At 33.5% G+C, this 22,010-nt stretch overlaps 2 protein-coding genes across 2 annotated transcripts; both read right to left on the bottom strand.

Moving 5' to 3' along the window:
• Window positions 1-7,214: 7,214 nt before the first annotated feature.
• LOC111384224 (DNA-directed RNA polymerases II and V subunit 8A-like) lies at window positions 7,215-12,163 on the bottom strand. Its single transcript, XM_023008482.1, has 5 exons — window positions 12,038-12,163; window positions 11,785-11,877; window positions 10,267-10,424; window positions 7,811-7,905; window positions 7,215-7,580 (listed from the first exon to the last, which is right to left on the bottom strand). The coding sequence occupies exons 2-5, from the start codon at window positions 11,855-11,857 to the stop codon at window positions 7,469-7,471; spliced, it is 438 nt and encodes a 145-aa protein (XP_022864250.1). The 5' UTR covers window positions 11,858-11,877; window positions 12,038-12,163; the 3' UTR covers window positions 7,215-7,468.
• A 4,418-nt stretch (window positions 12,164-16,581) lies between these two features.
• LOC111384228 (DNA-directed RNA polymerases II and V subunit 8A-like) lies at window positions 16,582-21,471 on the bottom strand. The gene is made up of 5 exons (XM_023008488.1): window positions 21,348-21,471; window positions 21,095-21,187; window positions 19,582-19,739; window positions 17,142-17,236; window positions 16,582-16,911 (listed from the first exon to the last, which is right to left on the bottom strand). The coding sequence occupies exons 2-5, from the start codon at window positions 21,165-21,167 to the stop codon at window positions 16,800-16,802; spliced, it is 438 nt and encodes a 145-aa protein (XP_022864256.1). The 5' UTR covers window positions 21,168-21,187; window positions 21,348-21,471; the 3' UTR covers window positions 16,582-16,799.
• Window positions 21,472-22,010: the final 539 nt, after the last annotated feature.

The raw sequence follows: 22,010 nt of genomic DNA, 5'->3' as shown, positions 1-22,010 counted from the left end.
CTTGAATTCGTGGTTCTCTTTTTAAATATTTATTTTTTTATTCAAACATAGTGAGTTCAATATTTGGACCGTAATTTTTTAATACTATTTTAGCTATGTATTCAATTAGTATTTTTTATATTAGTTCGTTTTACAAGTAGAAGAATTCAAGCATTGTTCATAATTAAATTATATGTCTAGTATGCATTTCTTAGAGATCGAATAAGATTTATTGAGTAAAGCAATTTTTTCTAAAATTATAATTTCATTTTTGAATTTTTTTTTATTTTCTCCTATTTTTGTGACTTTTAGTATCCAATGTTTTATACTTTTTGAAGTTTTTATACCTTATTTGAGCCACATTATTTTTATAAGAATGTATTTTTAAATAGTATATTGATGGAAAGTGTGTTGTTAAAGAATAAGAAAAAGTTTTAGATTTGCAGGTAATATTAATTTATTGAAGAATGTGTGGTTGAAATGATATCAAATCAATGTTTAAAAATGTGGATCAAACGGGGCCTTAACTAGATTTTCTCCATTGCACATATTTTTGAGTAGCGGCTTATTAAATATATGTACCAAAGAGGTCTATGTGAAATATTTATTAAATAACTATATATAAAAATGTTATGGGTAGAACCGAAACCGAATTGAAGCCGACGGTTCGAGTTTGGGTTTGGTTCCAATATTTACAAAAACCTGAATGGTTTTATTTGCGATATACCCGAAACATAATGGGTGGTTCTGGGTATTGAAATAACTAGACCGACCCACCTGATGCCCAGACCTAGATTGAAGGCTTTAAGCAAGGAAAAGTTCGAATTTATTAAAAACTCCATTGAAGAATTTAAAGGAGACGAAATTTGTCTTTAACCTTCTCTTGCAACTCGATTTTTGGGTCGATAAATATTCAGGGATTGTCTAGTAGTGCTTTTTTGTTGATTTTGAACAATTATCCGATCATTACCCACTGGCATATGGGACCCACGTTGACAGCAATGTTTGAAGATTTACCAGTGAAATATCTAAATTGCCTATTCATCATAAACAATGATTTAACTGTTTAGGGCAAAATGGTCATTCTACGCTAAATTGGTCAAACATTGTGACTACCATCTCTTATTTCTTACCATAAATGCATGTCAAACTGAAAAGCAACGGTCACAATTTCTCTACAAATTAAAATGAGAATTCCTACCTGACAGGCTGTCAATTGACTTTGTGTTTTATATTGTTATAATTATAGGTTAAACATTTTGTGCCTCGGACGATGATGTAAACTGTTGAGTTCCAAAAATGTATATTCAATGTGTTCAACAGATCTTGAGCCTACTTGCATCCACCTAAACTCCTTTCCTACACACTTGGACAAATCATTAGTTACCCGTGGCCTTCTTTGATGGTGTAGGCGATGATCATGAACACTCCGAATGATTAAGTCAGTCGACGAAAAGAAATATATATAATGGGACGAGCTTTTAGGAACAAGTCACAAAAGTGTATGAATATCGAGAATAGATATATAGAGAGCGAACTTACAATTTAGGAGCAAAAGTTGCATTACCTTTGAGATAGCATTGATTGTGAGCTTTTATAGTGGTATTACTAAAGTGGTGATCATTGGATAAAGAAGCATGTGGCTTCATCCTAATGTTCAAAGTGTCCCATTATAGGCGTTGCGTTACACATCATAGGACTGGTGACATTTAATGCATTTTGAAAAGGTAGCCACCCTATGGCCTAGGTCTGTGTACCTTTAGGATGTAGGCAAAAAAGACTCGACCTTATATTACTGGAAGAAGTCACATCAATCATTTGTATAAGATCTTGGTGCAAAAGATCTTGTGGGAGAATTGGCTATGAAAAATGTTCCTTAGTGGTTTGGAAGCTTCGGCCTTTCATATGACACTTCGGTTGAGGCGATGGAGATCTTTTCCTGGATCGTTAGGAGGCTTCAACTTCGATAATGGGGGCTTGGGTTACTTACATAGTGGTTCGACTAAAGCAGTAGATCACCTCTCTATGGTTGTTTTACAGTAGGTGACACCTCGCTTCGACTATGAGCTTCTACTTACACGTGATGCTTCAATTGAAGTATCGTTTCATCGTCTTTACCTATAACTTCGGTTCAATTTTTTATGACATGGAGTGTGGGCCGTTTATGATTGCTAGCTGGATGGGACTCACCTCGTCCATTGAGGGTCGGTCTCTTCTGGCACTATGAAGGAAGTGGTACATCACTTTGGTAACCTTATGTTGGGCTTTAGTTCGACCAAGTAGGATAGTGATGCCTCGTGCATTCTCTAGAGCCTCATTAGAAGAGGCATAATAATAGTCACTCAAGCCCAGGTATGAATATTTATAATGCATGGACATCCGAGGTGAGTTGTTGAGTTCATTTTGAACAGTGGTTCTATCTATTAAGATTATTTTTGACACAACACATAAACCTTAGTTATCTATTTTAATTCAAGACTTCTATTTTATTTATTAACTTTTGTTTGTTGAATTGATATCATGTTTTCAATTCGCATTGAATGATTGATCACCTTTTGAATGTATATATGCAACTCATTTTGTTTTCTCGAGGTTCAAATTAAGTTCAATTCATACTTGATAATCAACATAAGGTCATAGATGTTAGGGACAATTGCTTATGCCTTAAGCAATCTATTTAGGTAATCTTGTTGTTGAAATGTGTTTCTATATATTCTAGAAATATATTTAACTCCACTTGGGAGATATTGTTAGATAGTATATGATTATTGATGATTCGATTGTCAAAGTAAATAAATTGGCGTTAAAAGATCGAAGATGAGAGGTAATGGATACTGATGGTGGAGTCAAATATTTTAGCACGTTTTTTCGTATAAATCTCATTTCGGTCAATCTCATTCCCATTTAGATAGTGAGTAGTAGGATAATTAGTTAGACTTATAGTTAGTCTTATCGAACATTCGATTGTGTGTTTACTCGTCTTTAAGCTCGAATTGACCAAACATAAAATTGATTCTAAATTTTTGTGGGAAAGATACTCTTGACTCATTTTGTACAATTACTTTTTAACGAACATGTGATATCTTGCAGGATTTGACCGAACAATGATCAGAAGAAAATTTTCAACTCAGTGGCTTGGGTCCTTTAAGGCTAGGTACAGATGCAAATCTCTCGAGCCAAATAACATTGTGCATTTTGTCTTCTGTCACATTGTCTGAGATGTAACTTTGTGATTCGAACTCGAAAGTTTCTCTGGCAAAATAATTGCTCCCTTGGTTTTGATTTGACTCTTGATACCAACAAAAATCACTAAAATTTCAACAAAGAGGGCGCACTTATAGAATTCGTCTTCTATAAATCCAAAATACCTTCATCGTTTCATGGTTATCAATAGATTTAGTTGTTACACTTGAGAAATTTTTGAACAACATTGAACGATGAGTAAGCAAAAGAGTTTGCAACCAACAGTTGCACAGAAATTTGAGAGAGGAGTGATCGTTTGGGAGTATGCACCTTATTTAATAGGTATACCAAAATATCCTCATTTCAATGGGTCACGTGCATTGCAAGTGAAGATTTGACGAAATTTTGGATGGTTTCCTTACATTTGTCTTGGCATGTAGCAACTTATGATAGTTTGTGATGTGATCTGGAGAATGCCCGAATCAATCGAGAATTTGTTGATTGCGGTCAAAGGGTTAAAATCAAAATTCAAGCTTAATTGCGAGCCAAATGGGGTTGATTCGAGCAATACAATCAATAGCCTGAGCCACGGAGTACATGAGGTCGAAGTCGATGATCCAAAGTGCAAGTTTGATATTGGGGCCAATGTCTAAATCAATGTGGAACATCTTGTGAATGAAGTCGAAGTTGGAGCCAAACTAAATAGTAATGTGACCGCAAAGCAGTACCTTCATGCGGTCGCACAGTTAATTCTGAGCCAGAAATTTGTGAGTTTCCAAGTTTGACTAGAAGACTTATCTTTGCCATATTAGGAGACGTGTTTTACCTTATTAAATTAGGATTTTAGAATTTATTCCTTTTTTTATTATTATTTTCTAGGGTTTTAGTTTTCGTATAAATAGTTCCTTTATTTCATATTGTAACAAGTTTTATGATGAATGAAAATTGAGAGTTCTCTTGTTCGAGGCGTGATGCTTCACTTTACCGAACTTATTAAGATTTAACAAATTTTGTGGCGTTCACAATTATCCGGGTGAGATTCTTAAGCCTTGTGATTAGGAGGTCGGAGATTTAATATATCTACGGTTGCCGACTTCATTGTTTAGGGATTAAATTCAAAACCGGCGATTATTGGCGTTCTTGGGAACAGTGGCAATCTCGTTGTGGGTTCGTGAGTGTTCATTGCTCACGAGTTCGCATCAGTTTGCGGACCCATCTACCAAAAATTAAAGAATGGAGACCCAAGTCGAAGAAAAGGGAATGTTTTGGGGACCTAGGTGTGAATTTCCCTATATTTCATTCAAATGGAAAAGATGAAGCGGCTCGTGCTCAACTTAGACCAGTATGATGCACCTTTCCATTTTTTTTCCATGTCTCCTCTAGCAGTAGGTTAGCGACCATTGTCCTAACGAACCTAGGCAATGGATTTCGCCAAACAAAACGTGAGTTAAATATTATTTAATAGAGTAATACTATTCATAGTTGCTCATTACGGTAGTTGTCCCTACGTGGCATCCTACATGATGGTTCCACTGGTTTGCAATTTGATGTATTAATTTGGTAGTTTTGTCTTACTTTATATATCAAATCACTAATTGTCACATGTGTGCTACATAAGGCGACTACGATAGTTAGTAACTGCAAATAACATTATTCTACTTAATAATATTTTTAAAAAAAGTTCGAATTTTTTTTTATCTTAGTATATCGTATTATTTGTCAAACATGTCACTGTATTGACAAAGTTGGACATGTTTGACAAAGTTGGTTTCCACAATGAAAACTTACCATAAGTTTGAAGACAAAAGCGATTAGAATTATACAGACCATGAGCCTACCTATCCATCACCTCCGCAACAATAGTGAATTCAAATTACGTAGCCCTCGAGAAAGGGGAAAAACTTATTTATTTTCCAAGCAACATGATTAAAATATAGTTAGAGCGTAAGCATCGAACATGCGATAAAGCCAATAAAATTCTATGAATTCGTATACATTTCTATATTTTGGTTGTGTCAATGACAAAACTAAAAAAGAAAGAAAAAAATTGATGAATGGAATAAGTGAAAGAAAATAAAGAATCATATGCCCTAGCTACAAACATTAATATCTATGTTGACATATTTTTTCTCTTTATGTCATGTCATGTCTAAGACGACCCAAAAAAGTTCTTCAACTTAGTGCCCGGGTCCTTTAGGGCTAGGTCCAGATGCCAATTTCTCGAGCCAAAATGACATGGTATCTTTTGCCTTCTCATATATTATCGGGAACTTAGCAAGGTGATTTGAACTCGAAAAATCCTCAGACAAAATCCTTGCTCCCTCGACTTGAATCTGACTAGTGATAGCAACAAAAATCACGAAAATTATCAAGAAAGTAGACACACTTCTAGAATTCATCTTTGAAAATTGATGTTAAATGCCTGTGAAAGAAAGCAAGGGTTCTTCTAAAGGAGATTGAGAGAATAAAAAGAATATTGTGTTTCAAGCTTTGTATTGAGTGTGGCAAACTATGCATGGATTCATAGTGTATTTATATTGGGAGTGGGTGGCATTTTTTGAGTTGAATCAAATGTTACGTGTTGACCAACTCAATTCACAAGTTGGAATAAGTCATGCCATATGATATATTTTACATGTATTTGGAATATGTCAACAAGTATGAGCTTCAAGTATTGTGAAATTCCAAAAATGACCTCATCAATTACTACATGTGGAATGCAGATATGTCATTGTTGGACTTTGAATGGGAAAAGGTAGTTTTGGAACATGAGATGATATTTTGTCCAAGTCTAATATTAGGAAATTTTGAATTGACCGGCTAGCCAAAATCTTTACATTGAACTTGGAAGTTTATCGCTAATAGTAGAATTTTATTGGTAAAAAATACATCTAAAATTATTTTATTGAAAGATCGTGTAATTAAAATAAATTTTAAAAATTAAGGGTCAAATAGAAATTTAGAAGGTGTCATGGGATTCGGATTATGTCCTAGGTGGTGGTGACCCCGATTTGGGTGTGATTCAATTGTGTTATGTGTACAATCAAAGTTGACAACCCCATTGACAATTAGACACATAGAAGGGGGCCCACGTTGAATAAAAAAATCGTTGGTGCCCCCTCCTGTGAGTGCATTGTCAATCTCAATTGTACAAAAAATAATTTTATGTCGATTAAACCAACTAATGGTAGAAAGAAAATATACGATTAAAAAAATTGTCGATAAAAAAAATATGATAAAAATGTAATAAAGAATATTAAAAAGAAAAAAAAAAGATATTTCTACGCTAATCACGGGAACTTTTCTTGATTATTTTCCCTTTGACCATTGTGAAGATCTCGCAAAAGTTTTGACCGCACCCCGTTTGTTTGTTATTGAAATTTCAAAGTTATATCAAAATTTTGCTGGTATTTCTTTTGCTTTTAATACTTTTTTTGTGGTGCTAAAATTTTTCAACATTAATTAAAAAAATTTATAAAAGAATATTAAAATAACCCTCCCTAACCTATCATGCTCAATTATGATCACACTTTCAAATATGTGAATTTAGATCCACATGACACAAAAATGATCAATCTAAATGCTAAACCTAATTTGATGTAAAGTAATAGAATTATTCCCCGTGTACAGGAAAAAATTTCACAAATGTTCTACATGACAATCACTTGGAGGTGGGTCCCATAGTGACTTCACTACTGTGTGTATTCCTTTAACTTATTTAAAATTCACTATTTAGTATCTACATTGTCGATTCACTCACGTGGGGACATATTTAAAGAGATTTGGGACCTATAATCTAACTTGTGAAGGTTGAAAATTCATCACTACAACAGATCAAAAGTTACGGAGCACATCCCTACTTTACTCATTTTACGAGTACGAACTTGTAAATATAATATTTAATGTACATTTTGTTAGGATAATAGTCATTTCGTCACAAAAATAAGTAGATGCAGTTTTTCTTTGGTACCATTCACTTCAATGTAACATCATGGGGAAAAAAAAGTAAAAAATAAAAAAAAAGATGTCAATTTAATATCAAGACCGTGTAGTAAGGAGAATAAATAACATGCATTAGAAAAAAAGGGGCGAAATAAACAACGCCCTATAAGATATGGATAGCACATTGTCAACTTAGAGCAACAACTTAGAAGAGATTTCGCTACCAAACATATTTAAATTTCTTTAAAGGAACTATATTCGTCGTCTCAGTCGTCTCAGCAGGCATCAACGAAATACATAGATGAATTTCTAGCAGTACGTTATAGTCGACTAGTAAATTCTTTGCTTAAGTTGGAATCGGATTTCAAACCTTCCTTATGAGAATAAACAGTCTTTGGTCGAGCTCGAATCTTGCTGCAATTGAAGGGTCCCCTTTAAGCATCATAAGAAGTCCACCAAACGAAACATACATGTCCCTGAAAACAACAATGAAAAACATGGTACTTGTGACCATAAAATCTTTGATAAAAAAATGTAAAACTCCCCTTGTCCCTCCCAACCTCCCCCCCTGATGTGAGGAACACCATTTTGTTGAATCTCGAACGGTAGGTTAATACATAAATGATTGTAAGTCAGACTTCCCATTTAAATGTAGAATTAAGTTGTAAACATATCGGATAAATGAGTCAAAGGTATTTGAACATACGCTTTAACTTGCTTGTGTGAGCTTTCCTCTGAGATTCTGTATAGTTTCCCTTGCATGACATAATCAAATTTGTCCGCAAGTGATTTCCTGTTACCCTGAAACCAGATTAAAGAGATAGTCACTTGATAATTTTGAGCATGACTACCATCAACGGCCTGAAGTACAAGATAATGAATCGAGCACATAAAATAGAACTGCAACCATCGTTATTGTCACTTGTTTTAGTATTTGTGCAAAACTTCTTGCTTCAAACAACAAAATAGCTAAATTTGATTGAATTATTTAACTAATCAATAGTTGCTCCAAAGAACTTCCTTTCTAACTTCCTAGGAATCAAATCCCTATAGCAATTCTCTTTCAACCAAACTATACATCATATTCTCTTTAAAAACTTCCTAAAATATTTTACCTATATATCTAATCAATCTCTACTAGGGAGAGAAAGATCTTATATTCTGAATCTACATCGTCCTTATACTTACCATAACTAAAATGTCCTTCTGTCTAATTTGTTCTAATTATCCTTTACCTAATAATTAATATCCTTGAATTTCAAAGTACTCCAACAAAGTTCAAACTTAAAATATAAACCCCTCGTAATCTTATCAAGTAAAACCATATCATCAATGAAACCGTGGGACCTCAATTTGGATGTTTCGTGAACAGCAGTTGCAATTCGTCAATACAAACCTATTATGAACAGCAATTCCCTAGTCTTGCCCTCGTTAAATCTCTCACTCGTAAAATTGGAAAAAGGTTATCTAGGTCACTTGCTTTCGGATAAATGTTTCAATTCCCAATATTCCATTTAGACAAACTCTCTTACATTAACTTTCTCTTTACATCTAATGTCATGGTTCCTTTACTGGAGAAGCAAAAGGGACCAGCAGAGGAAGTTTCTTTTACATCATTCATCATGTAGCGAAAGACCCTAACACTGCACTTGCTAAATCTCATACTAGTGAAATCAAAAGAGGTTTCTCGGTCACTTTCTAGTTAATGTCCTGAAATTCTTTTAGCTGACCTCTTTTACTGTTTTACTGTCCCTTGGCAGACTTCGTTAAAAGATTTCCTTGCGTAGATGCAAAGGGAGCTGGACTAAAAGAGGAAGTTCCTATTAGCTATTTTTTAGTGACTGGATTGGGAGGATAGCCATTCAGGTTCTTTTCTAGAAAGACTTAGCAGGTCTACTCAATAAAGTTAAAGGTTTTCCACCAAGTATATGCAAAAAAAATTACTGGCATTCTCATACTTGGAAAAAGAGTTCGGATGCAATCACTACATTTAACATTGTGCAATGGTCAATAAAACTTCATCTTCATAAAAACGCAGTGGAATCGCTTCAATGTTGAAGCTTCAGAGTTAAAATGGATATTGGTTTTAGTGCTCATATGGGATCATTTATTAAAATTGAAGATTGGACATCAGTTTATCAAAGTGACTTCCATGTCAAAAACACATTTCTTAATTTGATGCTGTCATATACATTATTTAATTAAATTATGAAAGAAAGAATTGCCAGAGAGAAGCAACACGTATGAGGCTAACTTTAGCGAAATGTATACATAAAAAACTCGACCACCTGATGTGTTTATCTCCTCTCCATCTCATTGAGCATATCTTTTCTATTTTCCTTTCATGTAAAGATAAGTCTGCTCAGTAGTTAAGGTTAAAGTGAAGAATGTAGTCTGGGTTTTATAGACAAAACAAAAAATAATTGAAATAAATTCTGGTATGGATAACAAATCTTCTGTGTAAGTAATCTGGAGATTCTGGACAAAGTAAGATAATATTTCCTTTAAGCATCTTGACAACCACAAGTTTGATTAGATTGCAGAGCAAGACTGAGACTATCAACCGTACGTAGGGTGCAAATGAGTCAGCTCAAGTTGAGCTTCAGGCTTCTCAAGGCAAAATTGGTAAAATAAACAAGCCTAAAAAAGTGCTCTAACTTGACAAATTTATTTATCTGAGCAAAGATAACTAACCTTTTGGAAATATGAAACATGTCAAAGCTCAAATAACATGGTTAAATCAAACTAGATTTGGTGCTTGATAGCTCCACTGAGAATGAGATCAAATGTTTCAAGAAATAATTTTGTTCAAATTTAGCTCTTTTTACTCTATCACAGATCTAGAACAAGCTTTACACTAGCAAACCTACAGCAGGTACTAGACTGCCCAAGCCCTTTTATAGCTCTAATCATGACCAAGGGTCAATAATTGTTCAATATTCTTAATGAATAATAGACTCATCAACATTTTATAGAAGGTCACAGTATAAAATACCAGGTATACAAAATTTAAATGTATGTTAGCACATGATAGCTTCGGTATTGACAAGAAAGGCAAATAAATTACTTCCATGATTTGAGATGAAGCACTATAAATCGTAGCTTTCTGCAATTAGCTTGACTGCAAATTGCAGAAAGCTACAATAATCTGAGAAAGATTACCGGATTGAAATAACCACTGTCTGGCGTCCCATCCAAGTTCAGAGTGGATGCTAATACCATCATGAACTTCTCTCCAACGTGCATAGGATAGATATCAGAGTTGATATCAAGGACCATGAGCATATCAAATTGATCACTCTTCGCCGTTATTCGAGTCACTGAAGATTACATTATGATGTTACAAGTATGATCTAACTTGAAAATGTGTAAGCCCCTGTTTGAGCCCCATTATTTAAAAGTCATTTTTCCCAAAATCAATTTCAACCGCACACTTTCCCCAAAAAAAATCAAATAAATAAATAAATAAATAAATAAATAATGAAGAAATAAAATTTGGACGTAAACCCAAAACTTTTTCTCACTTTTTAATCACACATTCTCCAAAAAAATTCACTATTTAGAAAATCTATTCAAAATATTGGGGTTCAAACAGGGGATAAAATACATGTCAAATTTTAAGCAGCAGCCATACATCACTGAAGACTAGAAAGTACTGATGAAACTCAAGGTAATAACATCATATTCCACACATTACAAGGTTGATGCCTCTCTTCAACCAGCATTTGACCTCTTTAAGAAAGCCAGGTATCTATTGCTTCCATTTATTCCTCTAATTTTTTATGTATCAGCCTAGAGTGAGTTTTAACTAGCATCACTACATCATGGTATCATATAATGGAACTTCTTCATGCAATCACCTTATTTTGCATATTGATAGCTTGTGTTGGTCCACACGATTAATATTACACTATGATGAAAGGTGAACTTGTTAAATTGTGCCGTAGAGATCTAGAGCTCTTCCGTTTAGATTTTTAACAGACAACTGAATTTCCACTAAAAGCACTAGAGGAGCTACATCGGTACCTTATGCCAATAAAACACAATTCAACAACCAACAATACTTTCTGGAACAGAAACAAGCTATCAACTGAACAAATGTTTTCAAGAAAATTCCGACTTCCTAAGGAAGAAAGAAGACCATCGAGAAAATTTCCTGGTCAAAACTTGAATAATTAAAATTTAGGGGAAAGGCTCAATGCAGTAGTTAGTTAGCTCTATTGGCAGCCTTCATCTCAATAATTTTGTTTTGGTGCTATCAATTAAAATCAATATCATGGCAGTGGGATTTTCTGAAAATTAATTTAGAATCAAATAAATGTTATACGTCCAAGATGATAGAAAATAAAATAGCCTAAATTTTCAGCTTTGAAAATATCTGCCCAAACTCATTAGTAAACTATAATTAAACTTGTATGTGAGACTCCTAACCACCATTCATGTGCTCAACCATTTTTATTTATTCTCCCATGGCTCCTTTTAATACATTTTCTGCATCTATAAAATCAAAATCTTAATAAACAATCTCTATCCATGAAGCCCACTATTTTTGCTCCATAAAAATCACCAAAGTTATTTCTCTCCATACTGTACATACACTCGAAAACGAGCGCTAACTGTTTAAGAGGAACTGAACACTGTAATTATATATGGTTATGGATGAAATATGAGATGTTGTACCTTTCTCAAATTTTTTACCATCTGGATTCAGTCCTTCAACTCGAAATATATCTTCAAAAAGGGTTTCCACCATCTTTGCAGCAGCAAAATACGCTAAACCAAATCCACAAAATTTATCAGAATATGACATGGATAACCTAATACGGGGAAAAAAAAAAAAAAAACCTCTATAACAGCCTAACAGTAATAGTAATTAGCAATTTGCCAATGAATATTAAAAAAAAATAAAAATCGCAAAGATAGGGAAGGAAACCTTAGTATTTCCGATGGTTTACGGATTCTATCCGAAAAGTGAAAACCCAACTCGCCGCCAATGCGTACATAAACAGCTAGAGAGAATCAATATTATGTTCTATTAACTAGCCCCTAAACTTTAAATTAAATTGATTTCACACCCCAACCTAGAGAAATATTACTTTTCACCCCGGGCCCTCAGCTTTTGAATAAATTATATTTTCACCATGGAAATTATGAATCTCAATTATTATTATTATTCCGCGTATTTAATTTCATCTTTTGATGCATGCTAACTCTCGCATGTCATCATTTTCCCTTTTGATGGACGCTTTCAATTTTAAGATTCAATGACACGTATTTTTTTAAATTTTTTTTTTCTCAACTCTTGAAGATTTGAACCAAAATTCATTTTCATTTCGTATAAGATCAAGTTAGTGGTCAATTAATTGTATTTCAAAAATGGACTTGAGCACCATTTCAATTTTCTTTTAGCGAGGTTATATTGCTCTTATAGTGGAGCAAGCAGACTAGCTGTAGTTGGCCTTGGAGATGTTGAATTTTGGCACAAAAAGACTTCTCCACATGCAGTGACGGATCCAGAGTTAAAGTTTAGTTAGAGTGGCCATTGACTATTGACCATCGATAGTCAATGACCATAATAACAAATTCATTTATTAATATTTAATTAAATAATATTAAAAATTCTTCAATCTGTATGTGAATGCACTAAAACGTAAAAATCATATATATATATATATATATATATATATATATATACGAGGATTAATATTTTTTTCGTTATTAAGATGTCTAAAAAAGAGGAATCTACATCTAGGGAGGAGAACAACCAATTCTTCATGTTGAAGCCTATGCAACAATAATTTGAGAGGATGAATATTAGTTGGAGAAATTAGGGAGAGGAAGGATATGCACAGGCTACGATGATTGTAAACTTACAAACGGGACCATCCAAAAGAGTTTCTAAAGCTAGGAGGAAGGATAAGTGTGATTCTAGGGCTGAAATTGATGATGAGAATGAAATAAAGAGTGAGAGAATGAGGATGACCAAATCTTGATGCCTGACGTTGGTAGGATGAAGAATAGAGGAGATAGGCATGAAAGGTGGCCTAGAGGCGATCCTAGAGATTTTTGGGGGATCGAGATGGAGATAGAATTGATCATAATTTGTGTAGAAAAGATGAAAATTTCTTCAATCAAAGGTAGAAACTACCTTGAAGTTTATTTGCAGTTGATGAAGAAGTTTAAGTTGATCTTTGAATGACAATTATTCTGATGAGAACAAGGTGAAACTAGCAGTAATAGAATTTACTGATATGCAATAATATGGTAGGATCGATTGATGACAAATAGAAGAAGAAATCATGAGAGACTATAGAAACATGGGATGAATTAAAGGCTTTCATGAGGAGAAGATTTGTATCTAGTCATTACTATAGATGTAAGAACTTGGCCTCTATACCCAAACTACTATATCATACGTACTCTCTATTTTGGATGGATAGATCCACTTAAACCTTCACAACTTTCTATTGTGTTCCCCAAGATTCGGACTCAAGTTCTCTGCCCAACGAGAAACTTAAGTTGAATCCTGATACCAACTGGATAACTTGTTCAATCAGAACCAAGATTCAACTTAAATCTTTTATTAGGCCTCTTAGGTTAGAATCCTAGGTGACGCAATAGAAAGCCGTGAAGGATTATGTCTATGCTGCGCCAATTTCCAAGCGTAGATTTCCTTGAATCATGTAGAAAAATATGACAGTTATTATTTAATATTATGTGAATAAGTATGAATATGCATGAGATCATAAATTTTCACTTTATGTGTATTGCTTTTTTATATTAATTAGCTTATTATACGAAATAGTAATCATAAATTTTCTAATAATAGTGACGTACCAAAATATGGATATAATTTCTGATTATATGAACATATGTAAATTATGAAAAACTCGTTATGGATATCGTCAATTATTAGAACATTAATTTTATGAAATTATATAATTGTAGAGTAGTGATTACGATTATGGAACATATCAACCTTGATATTAGTTGACCTTAGAAAAATTCTCTAGATTAGATAATAGAGTTTGATTAGAAAAAATTATGCCTCTAAATATTTCCATTCTTGACTATTGTTTGAGTTTTCTTCGTCTTGTATTCGTAAAACTAAAAGATTTTGTCAAAAGGACCTAAACTATCTAAGGGGGAGCTTAGGATTTAAGGGGTCCACTATAAGTTTGAAGACAAAAGCGATTAGAATTATACAGACCATGAGCCTACCTATCCATCACCTCCGCAACAATAGTGAATTCAAATTACGCAGCCCTCGAAAAGGGGAAAAAACTTATTTATTTTCCAAGTAACACGATTAAAATATAGTAAGAGCGTAAGCATCGAACATGCGATAAAGCCAATAAAATTCTATGAATTCGTATACATTTCTATATTTTGGTTGTGTCAATGACAAAACTAAAAAAGAAAGAAAAAAATTGATGAATGGAATAAGTGAAAGAAAATAAAGAATCATATGCCCTAGCTACAAACATTAATATCTATGTTGACATATTTTTTCTCTTTACGTCATGTCATGGCTTAGACGACCCAAAAAAGTTCTTCAACTTAGTGCCCGGGTCCTTTAGGGCTAGGTCCAGATGCCAATTTCTCGAGCCAAAATGACATGGTATCTTTTGCCTTCTCATATATTATCGGGAACTTAGCAAGGTGATTTGAACTCGAAAAATCCTCAGACAAAATCCTTGCTCCCTCGACTTGAATCTGACTAGTGATAGCAACAAAAATCACGAAAATTATCAAGAAAGTAGACACACTTCTAGAATTCATCTTTGAAAATTGATGTTAAATGCCTGTGAAAGAAAGCAAGGGTTCTTCTAAAGGAGATTGAGAGAATAAAAAGAATATTGCGTTTCAAGCTTTGTATTGAGTGTGGCAAACTATGCATGGATTCATAGTGTATTTATATTGGGAGTGGGTGGCATTTTTTGAGTTGAATCAAATGTTACGTGTTGACCAACTCAATTCACAAGTTGGAATAAGTCATGCCATATGATATATTTTACATGTATTTGGAATATGTCAACAAGTATGAGCTTCAAGTATTGTGAAATTCCAAAAATGACCTCATCAATTACTACATGTGGAATGCAGATATGTCATTGTTGGACTTTGAATGGGAAAAGGTAGTTTTGGAACATGAGATGATATTTTGTCCAAGTCTAATATTAGGAAATTTTGAATTGACCGGCTAGCCAAAATCTTTACATTGAACTTGGAAGTTTATCGCTAATAGTAGAATTTTATTGGTAAAAAATACATCTAAAATTATTTTATTGAAAGATCGTGTAATTAAAATAAATTTTAAAAATTAAGGGTCAAATAGAAATTTAGAAGGTGTCATGGGATTCGGATTATGTCCTAGGTGGTGGTGACCCCGATTTGGGTGTGATTCAATTGTGTTATGTGTACAATCAAAGTTGACAACCCCATTGACAATTAGACACATAGAAGGGGGCCCACGTTGAATAAAAAAATCGTTGGTGCCCCCTCCTGTGAGTGCATTGTCAATCTCAATTGTACAAAAAATAATTTTATGTCGATTAAACCAACTAATGGTAGAAAGAAAATATACGATTAAAAAAATTGTCGATAAAAAAAATATGATAAAAATGTAATAAAGAATATTGAAAAGAAAAAAGAAAAAAATATTATTACGCTAATCACGGGAACTTTTCTTGATTATTTTCCCTTTGACCATTGTGAAGATCTCGCAAAAGTTTTGACCGCACCCCGTTTGTTTGTTATTGAAATTTCAAAGTTATATCAAAATTTTGCTGGTATTTCTTTTGTTTTTAATACTTTTTTTGTGGTGCTAAAATTTTTCAACATTAATTAAAAAAATTTATAAAAGAATATTAAAATAACCCTCCCGAACCTATCATGCTCAATTATGATCACACTTCCAAATATGTGAATTTAGATCCACATGACACAAAAATGGTCAATCTAAATGCTAAACCTAATTTGATGTAAAGTAATAGAATTATTCCCCGTGTACAAGAAATAATTTCACAAATGTTCTACACGACAATCACTTGGAGGTGGGTCCCATGTAAATATTTTATGGGAGTGACTTCACCACTGTGTGTATTCTGTAACTTTAACTTATTTAAAATTCACTATTTAGCATCTACATTGTCAATTCACTCACGTGGGGACGCATATTTAAAGAAATTTGGGACATAGAATCTGACTTTTGAAGGTTGAAAATTCATAAACACACCAGATCAAAAGTTATGGAGCACATCCCTACTTTACTCATTTTACAAGTACGAACTTCTAAATATAATATTTAATGTACATTTTGTTAAGATAATAGTCATTTCGTCACAAAAATAAGTAGATGCAGCTTTTCTGTGGTACCATTCAATTCAATGTAACATAATGGGAAATTTTTTTTTTTTTAAAAAAGATGTCAATTTAATATCAAGACCGTGTAGTAAGGAGAATAAATAACATGCATTAGCAAAAGAAGGGGCGAAATAAGCAACGCCCTATAAGATATGGATAGCATATTGTCAACTAAGAGCAACAACTATGATACCATACATATTTAAATTTCTTCAAAGGAACTATATTCGTCATCTCAGCAGGCATCAACGAAATACATAGATGAATTTCTAGCAGGAAACTTTTTGACAGTCGACTAGTAAATTCTTTGCTTAAGTTGGAATCGGATTTCAAACCTTCCTTATGAGAATAAACAGTCTTTGGTCGAGCTCGAATCTTGCTGCAATTGAAGGGTCCCCTTTAAGCATCATAAGAAGTCCACCAAACGAAACATACATGTCCCTGAAAACAACAATGAAAAACATGGTACTTGTGACCATAAAATCTTTGATAAAAAAATGTAAAACTCCCCTTGTCCCTCCCAACCTCCCCCCCTGATGTGAGGAACACCATTTTGTTGAATCTCGAACGGTAGGTTAATACATAAATGATTGTAAGTCAGACTTCCCATTTAAATGTAGAATTAAGTTGTAAACATATCGGATAAATGAGTCAAAGGTATTTGAACATACGCTTTAACTTGCTTGTGTGAGCTTTCCTCTGAGATTCTGTATAGTTTCCCTTGCATGACATAATCAAATTTGTCCGCAAGTGATTTCCTGTTACCCTGAAACCAGATTAAAGAGATAGTCACTTGATAATTTTGAGCATGACTACCATCAACGGCCTGAAGTACAAGATAATGAATCGAGCACATAAAATAGAACTGCAGCCATCGTTATTGTCACTTGTTTTAGTATTTGTGCAAGACTTCTCGCTTCAAACAACAAAATAGCTAAATTTGATTGAATTATTTAACTAATGAATAGTTGCTCCAAAGAACTTCCTTTCTAACTTCCTAGGAATCAAATCCCTATAGCAATTCTCTTTCAACCAAACTATACATCATATTCTCTTTAAAAACCTCCTAAAATATTTTACCTATATATCTAATCAATCTCTATTAGGGAGAGAGATCTTATATTCTGAATCTACATCGTCCTTATACTTACCATAACTAAAATGTCCTTCTGTCTAATTTGTTCTACTTATCCTTTACCTAATAATTAATATCCTTGAATTTCAAAGTACTCCAACAAAGTTCAAACTTAAAATATAAACCCCTCGTAATCTTATCAAGTAAAACCATATCATCAATGAAACCGTGGGACCTCAATTTGGATGTTTCGTGAACAGCAGTTGCAATTCGTCAATACAAACCTATTATGAACAGCAATTCCCTAGTCTTGCCCTCGTTAAATCTCTCACTCGTAAAATTGGAAAAAGGTTATCTAGGTCACTTGCTTTCGGATAAATGTTTCAATTCCCAATATTCCATTTAGACAAACTTTTTTACATTAACGTTCTCTTTACATCTAATGTCATGGTTCCTTTACTGGAGAAGCAAAAGGGACCAGCAGAGGAAGTTTCTTTTACATCATTCATCATGTAGCGAAAGACCCTAACACTGCACTTGCTAAATCTCATACTAGTGAAATCAAAAGAGGTTTCTCGGTCACTTTCTAGTTAATGTCCTGAAATTCTTTTAGCTGACCTCTTTTACTGTTTTACTGTCCCTTGGCAGATCTTCGTTAAAAGATTTCCTTGCGTAGATGCAAAGGGAGCTGGACTAGCGGAGGAAGTTCCTATTAGCTATTTTTTAGTGACTGGATTGGGAGGATAGCCATTCAGGTTCTTTTCTAGAAAGACTTAGCAGGTCTACTCAATAAAGTTAAAGGTTTTCCACCAAGTATATGCAAAAAAAATTACTGGCATTCTCATACTTGGAAAAAGAGTTCGGATGCAATCACTACATTTAACATTGGCAATGGTCAATAAAACTTCATCTTCATAAAAACGCAGTGGAATCACTTCAATGTTGAAGCTTCAGAGTTAAAATGGATATTGGTTTTAGTGCTCATATGGGATCATTTATTAAAATTGAAGATTGGACATCAGTTTATCAAAGTGACTTCCATGTCAAAAACACATTTCTTAATTTGATGCAGTCATATACATTATTTAATTAAATTATGAAAGAAAGAATTGCCAGAGAGAAGCAACACGTATGAGGCTAACTTAAGCGAAATGTATACATAAAAAACTCGACCACCTGATGTGTTTATCTCCTCTCCATCTCATTGAGCATATCTTTTCTATTTTCCTTTCATGTAAAGATAAGTCTGATCAGTAGTTAAGGTTAAAGTGAAGAATGTAGTCTGGTTTTTATAGACAAAACAAAAAATAATTGAAATAAATTCTGGTATGGATAACAAATCTTCTGTGTAAGTAATCTGGAGATTCTGGACAAAGTAAGATAATATTTCCTTTAAGCATCTTGACAACCACAAGTTTGATTAGATTGCAGAGCAAGACTGAGACTATCAACTGTACGTAGGGTGCAAATGAGTCAGCTCAAGCTGAGTTTCAGGCTTCTCAAGGCAAAATTGGTAAAATAAACAAGCCTAAAAAAGTGCTCTAACTTGATAAATTTATTTATCTGAGCAAAGATAACTAACCTTTTGGAAATATGAAACATGTCAAAGCTCAAATAACATGGTTAAATCAAACTAGATTTGGTGCTTGATAGCTCCACTGAGAATGAGATCAAATGTTTCAAGAAATAATTTTGTTCAAATTTAGCTCTTTTTACTCTATCACAGATCTTGAACAAGCTTTACACTAGCAAACCTACAGCAGGTACTAGACTGCCCAAGCCCTTTCATAGCTCTAATCATGACCAAGGGTCAATAATTGTTCAATATTCTTAATGAATAATAGACTCATCAACATTTTATAGAAGGTCACAGTATAAAATACCAGGTATAGAAAATTTAAATGTTTGTTAGCACATGATAGCTTCGGTATTGACAAGAAAGGCAAATAAATTACTTCCATGATTTGAGATGAAGCACTATAAATCATAGCTTGACTGCAAATTGCAGAAAGCTACAATAATCTGAGAAAGATTACCGGATTGAAATAACCACTGTCTGGTGTCCCATCCAAGTTCAGAGTGGATGCTAATACCATCATGAACTTCTCTCCAACGTGCATAGGATAGATATCAGAGTTGATATCAAGGACCATGAGCATATCAAATTGATCACTCTTCGCCGTTATTCGAGTCACTGAAGATTACATTATGATGTTACAAGTATGATCTAACTTGAAAACGTGTAAGCCCCTGTTTGAGCCCCATTATTTAAAAGTCATTTTTCCCAAAATCAATTTCAACTGCACACTTTCCCCAAAAAATTCAAATAAATAAATAAATAAATAATGAAGAAATAAAATTTGGACATAGACCCAAAACTTTTTCTCACTTTTTAATCACACATTCTCCAAAAAAATTCACTATTTAGAAAATCTATTCAAAATATTGGGGTTCAAACAGGGGACAAAATACATGTCAAATTTTAAGCAGGCTGCAAGCCATACATCACTGAAGACTAGAAAGTACTGATGAAACTCAAGGTAATAACATCAGATTCCACACATTACAAGGCTGATGCCTCTCTTCAACCAGCATTTGACCTCTTTAAGAAAGCCAGGAATCTATTGCTTCCATTTATTCCTCTAATTTTTTATGTATCAGCCTAGAGTGAGTTTTAACTAGCATCACTACATCATGGTATCATATAATGGAACTTCTTCATGCAATCACCTTATTTTGCATATTGATATCTTGTGTTGGTCCACACGATTAATATTACACTATGATGAAAGGTGAACTTGTTAAATTGTGCCGTAGAGATCTAGAGCTCTTCCGTGTAGATTTTTAACAGACAACTGAATTTCCACTAAAAGCACTAGAGGTCCTACATCGGTACCTTATGCCAATAAAACACAATTCAACAACCAACAATACTTTCTGGAACAGAAACAAGCTATCAAGTGAACAAATGTTTTCAAGAAAATTCCGACTTCCTAAGGAAGAAAGAAGACCATCGAGAAAATTTCCTGGTCAAAACTTGAATAATTAAAATTTAGGGGAAAGGCTCAATGCAGTAGTTAGTTAGCTCTATTGGCAGCCTTCATCTCAATAATTTTGTTTTGGTGCTATCAATTAAAATCAATATCATGGCAGTGGGATTTTCTGAAAATTAATTTAGAATCAAATAAATGTTATACGTCCAAGATGATAGAAAATAAAATAGCCTAAATTTTCAGCTTTGAAAATATCTGCCCAAACTCATTAGTAAACTATAATTAAACTTGTATGCGAGACTCCTAACCACCATTCATGTGCTCAATCATTTTTATTTATTCTCCCATGGCTTCTTTTAATACATTTTCTGCATCTATAAAATCAAAATCTTAATAAACAATCTCTATCCATGAAGCCCACTATTTTTGCTCCATAAAAATCACCAAAGTTATTTCTCTCCATACTGTACATACACTCAAAACGAGCGCTAACTGTTTAAGAGGAAGTGAACACTGTAATTATATATGGTTATGGATGAAATATGAGATGTTGTACCTTTCTCAAATTTTTTACCATCTGGATTCAGTCCTTCAACTCGAAATATATCTTCAAAAAGGGTTTCCACCATCTTTGCAGCAGCAAAATACGCTAAACCAAATCCACAAAATTTATCAGAATATGACATGGATAACCTAATACGGGGAAAAAAAAAAAAAAAACCTCTATAACAGCCTAACAGTAATAGTAATTAGCAATTTGCCAATGAATATTAAAAAAAAATAAAAATCGCAAAGATAGGGAAGGAAACCTTAGTATTTCCGATGGTTTACGGATTCTATCCGAAAAGTGAAAACCCAACTCGCCGCCAATGCGTACATAAACAGCTAGAGAGAATCAATATTATGTTCTATTAACTAGCCCCTAAACTTTAAATTAAATTGATTTCACACCCCAAACTAGAGAAATATTACTTTTCACCCCGGGCCCTCAGCTTTTGAATAAATTATATTTTCAACATGGAAATTATGAATCTCAATTATTATTATTATTATTATTATTATTATTATTATTATTATTCCGCATATTTAATTTCATCTTTTGATGCATGCTAACTCTCGCATGTCATCATTTACCCTTTTGATGGACGCTTTCAATTTTAAGATTCAATGACACGTATTTTGATTTTTTTTTTTTCTCAACTCTTGAAGATTTGAACCAAAATTCATTTTCATTTGGTATACGATCAAGATTAGTGGTCAATTAATTGTATTTCAAAAATGGACTTGAGCACCATTTCAATTTTCTTTTAGCGAGGTTATATTGCTCTTATAGTGGAGCAAGCAGACTAGCTGTAGTTGGCCTTGGAGATGTTGAATTTTGGCACAAAAAGACTTCTCCACATGCAGTGACGAATCCAGAGTTAAAGTTTAGTTAGAGTGGCCATTGACTATTGACCATCGATAGTCAATGA

The sequence above is a fragment of the Olea europaea genome, unplaced genomic scaffold, assembly GCF_002742605.1.
Source record: "Olea europaea var. sylvestris unplaced genomic scaffold, O_europaea_v1 scaffold2874, whole genome shotgun sequence".
In the NCBI taxonomy this organism is placed as follows: Eukaryota; Viridiplantae; Streptophyta; class Magnoliopsida; order Lamiales; family Oleaceae; genus Olea; species Olea europaea.
Note: the sequence above shows the minus strand (reverse complement) of the source record. Positions and strands in the feature narration are given on the sequence as shown.

Coding starts and splice junctions, on each gene's coding strand:
- LOC111384228 (XM_023008488.1), bottom strand. CDS start 21,167: ATGGTGGAAACCCTTTTTGAAGATATATTTCGAGTTGAAGGACTGAAT. Junction 19,740..21,094: donor TGGTAAAAAATTTGAGAAAG/GTACAACATCTC, acceptor TGTAATCTTCAG/TGACTCGAATAACGGCGAAG. Junction 17,237..19,581: donor ACAGTGGTTATTTCAATCCG/GTAATCTTTCTC, acceptor ATCTGGTTTCAG/GGTAACAGGAAATCACTTGC.
- LOC111384224 (XM_023008482.1), bottom strand. CDS start 11,857: ATGGTGGAAACCCTTTTTGAAGATATATTTCGAGTTGAAGGACTGAAT. Junction 10,425..11,784: donor TGGTAAAAAATTTGAGAAAG/GTACAACATCTC, acceptor TGTAATCTTCAG/TGACTCGAATAACGGCGAAG. Junction 7,581..7,810: donor TCACACAAGCAAGTTAAAGC/GTATGTTCAAAT, acceptor TGTTGTTTTCAG/GGACATGTATGTTTCGTTTG.